At 38.8% G+C, this 2,129-nt stretch overlaps 1 protein-coding gene across 1 annotated transcript in view; it reads left to right on the forward strand.

Moving 5' to 3' along the window:
- LOC140920664 (uncharacterized) overlaps nt 1-910 on the forward strand; it is a 5,335-nt gene extending 4,425 nt beyond the window's left edge. The window contains exon 6 of the mRNA XM_073369464.1: nt 857-910. Coding sequence (XP_073225565.1) covers nt 857-910 — 54 coding nt within the window. The remainder of the gene's footprint in view (nt 1-856) is intronic.
- The last annotated feature ends 1,219 nt before the right edge of the window (nt 911-2,129 follow it).

The following is a 2,129-nucleotide window of genomic DNA, read 5'->3' on the forward strand; positions in this document are numbered from 1 at the left end:
GAAGAAGTCAAGAAACAATTTGATGCTGGTTTCTTAGCTGTGGCAAAATATCCTCAATGGGTTGCTAACATTGTTTCGGTTCCAAAGAAAGATGGAAAAGTTCGAATGTGTGTTGATTATCGGGATTTAAATAAAGCTAGTCCTAAAGATGATTTTCCTCTACCTCATATTGATGTCCTAGTGGATAGCACTGCTCAATACTCTCTTTTCTCCTTCATGGATGGTTTCTCAGGGTACAATCAAATCAAGATGGCTCCCGAAGATATGGAAAAAACTACGTTCATCACACAATGGGGGACTTTCTGCTATAAAGTGATGCCATTTGGATTGAAGAATGCCGGGGCAACCTATCAAAGAGCAATGGTAACCTTGTTTCATGACATGATGCATAAGGAAATAGAGGTTTACGTGGATGATATGATCGCAAAATCTCGAACCGAAGAAGACCATGTTGTTAACCTTCAAAAGTTATTTGAGCGACTAAGGAAGTTCAGACTCCGTTTAAACCCCGCTAAATGCACATTTGGTGTAAGATCAGGCAAGTTACTTGGATTTATCGTTAGTCAAAAAGGGATAAAGGTGGACCCAGATAAAGTAAGAGCAATACAAGAAATGCCGGCTCCATGCACAGAAAAAGAAGTTCGTGGCTTTTTGGGTAGATTGAATTACATTGCGAGGTTTATATCGCATCTCACCGCTACATGCGAACCGATTTTCAAATTGTTGCGTAAAGACCAAAAGGTTGAATGGAATGAGAATTGTCAAAAAGCTTTCGAAAAGATTAAGCAGTACTTATCAAAACCTCCCATCCTAGTGCCTCCTGTTCCTGAGAAACCACTTATTATGTACTTAACAGTATTTGGCGAGTCAATGGGCTGCGTACTGGGGCAGCATGATGAATCTGGTATGAAAGAACATGCTATTTATTATTTGAGCAAAAAGTTCACCAGTTGTGAAACAAGATATTCACTTCTTGAACGAACATGTTGCACATTGGCATGGGCTGCTCGTCGGTTGAGGCAATACATGTTATGTCATACAACTTGGTTGGTGTCTAAAATGGACCCAATTAAGTACATCTTTGAGAAACCTGCTCTTACTGGAAGGATCGCCCGTTGGCAGATGTTGTTATCAGAATACGATTTGGTATATGTTACACAAAAATCTATTAAATGAAGCGCACTAGCAGAGTACTTAGCCCAACAACCAGTAGAAGATTATCAATCAATGCAGTGTGAATTCCCCGATGAAGACATAATGACTTTAGTTGAAGAGATTGAATCATCTGATAAAGAAAAATGGAGGTTGGTGTTTGATGGTGCCTCTAATGCATTAGGGCATGGAATTGGAGCCATTTTGATTTCTCCAGAGAACTAGTTCACTCCATTTACGGCTAGGTTGTGTTTTGATTGTACAAACAATATTGCAGAATATGAAGCATGTGTTATGGGCATTAAAGCAGCTATCGAATCAAATGTAAAATTTCTTGAGGTATATGGAGACTCATTGTTGGTCATCCATCAGACGGAAGGAGAGTGGAAAACACGAGATTCTAAATTGATTCCGTATCACACCCATATCAAAGAATTGACAGAACACTTTGAGAAGATTACTTTTCACCAGATCCCTCGAGAAGAAAACCAGTTAGCTGATGCCTTGGCCATTTTGTCGTCAATGTTCAAAATAACCACTAATCAAGACGGGCCGATCATAAAAATTCAACAAAGAGATAAACCTGCATATTGCTTATCAATAGAAGAAGAGTTGGATGACAAGCCGTGGTTTTATGACATCAAATCATATGTTAAGAATAAGGAATATCCATTGGGTATTTCAGAGAACGACAAAAGGGTTTTAAGGAGATTGTCAATGAATTTCTTCTTGAATGGTGATATGCTTTATAAGAGAAATCATGATATGATTCTCCTCAGATGTGTGGATAAAGCAGAAGTGGAGAAAGTTATCCAAGAGGTTCACGAAGGTTCTTTTGGAACTCATGCAAATGGACACACAATGGCAAGAAAAATCTTAAGGGCTGGCTACTATTGGTTGACCATGGAATCCGACTGCTTTAGTCACGTTAAGAAATGCCACAAATGTCAAATATATGCTGATAAAGTACATGTACC

This window comes from Cicer arietinum, chromosome 6 (genome assembly GCF_000331145.2).
Source record: "Cicer arietinum cultivar CDC Frontier isolate Library 1 chromosome 6, Cicar.CDCFrontier_v2.0, whole genome shotgun sequence".
Classification (NCBI taxonomy): domain Eukaryota; kingdom Viridiplantae; phylum Streptophyta; class Magnoliopsida; order Fabales; family Fabaceae; genus Cicer; species Cicer arietinum.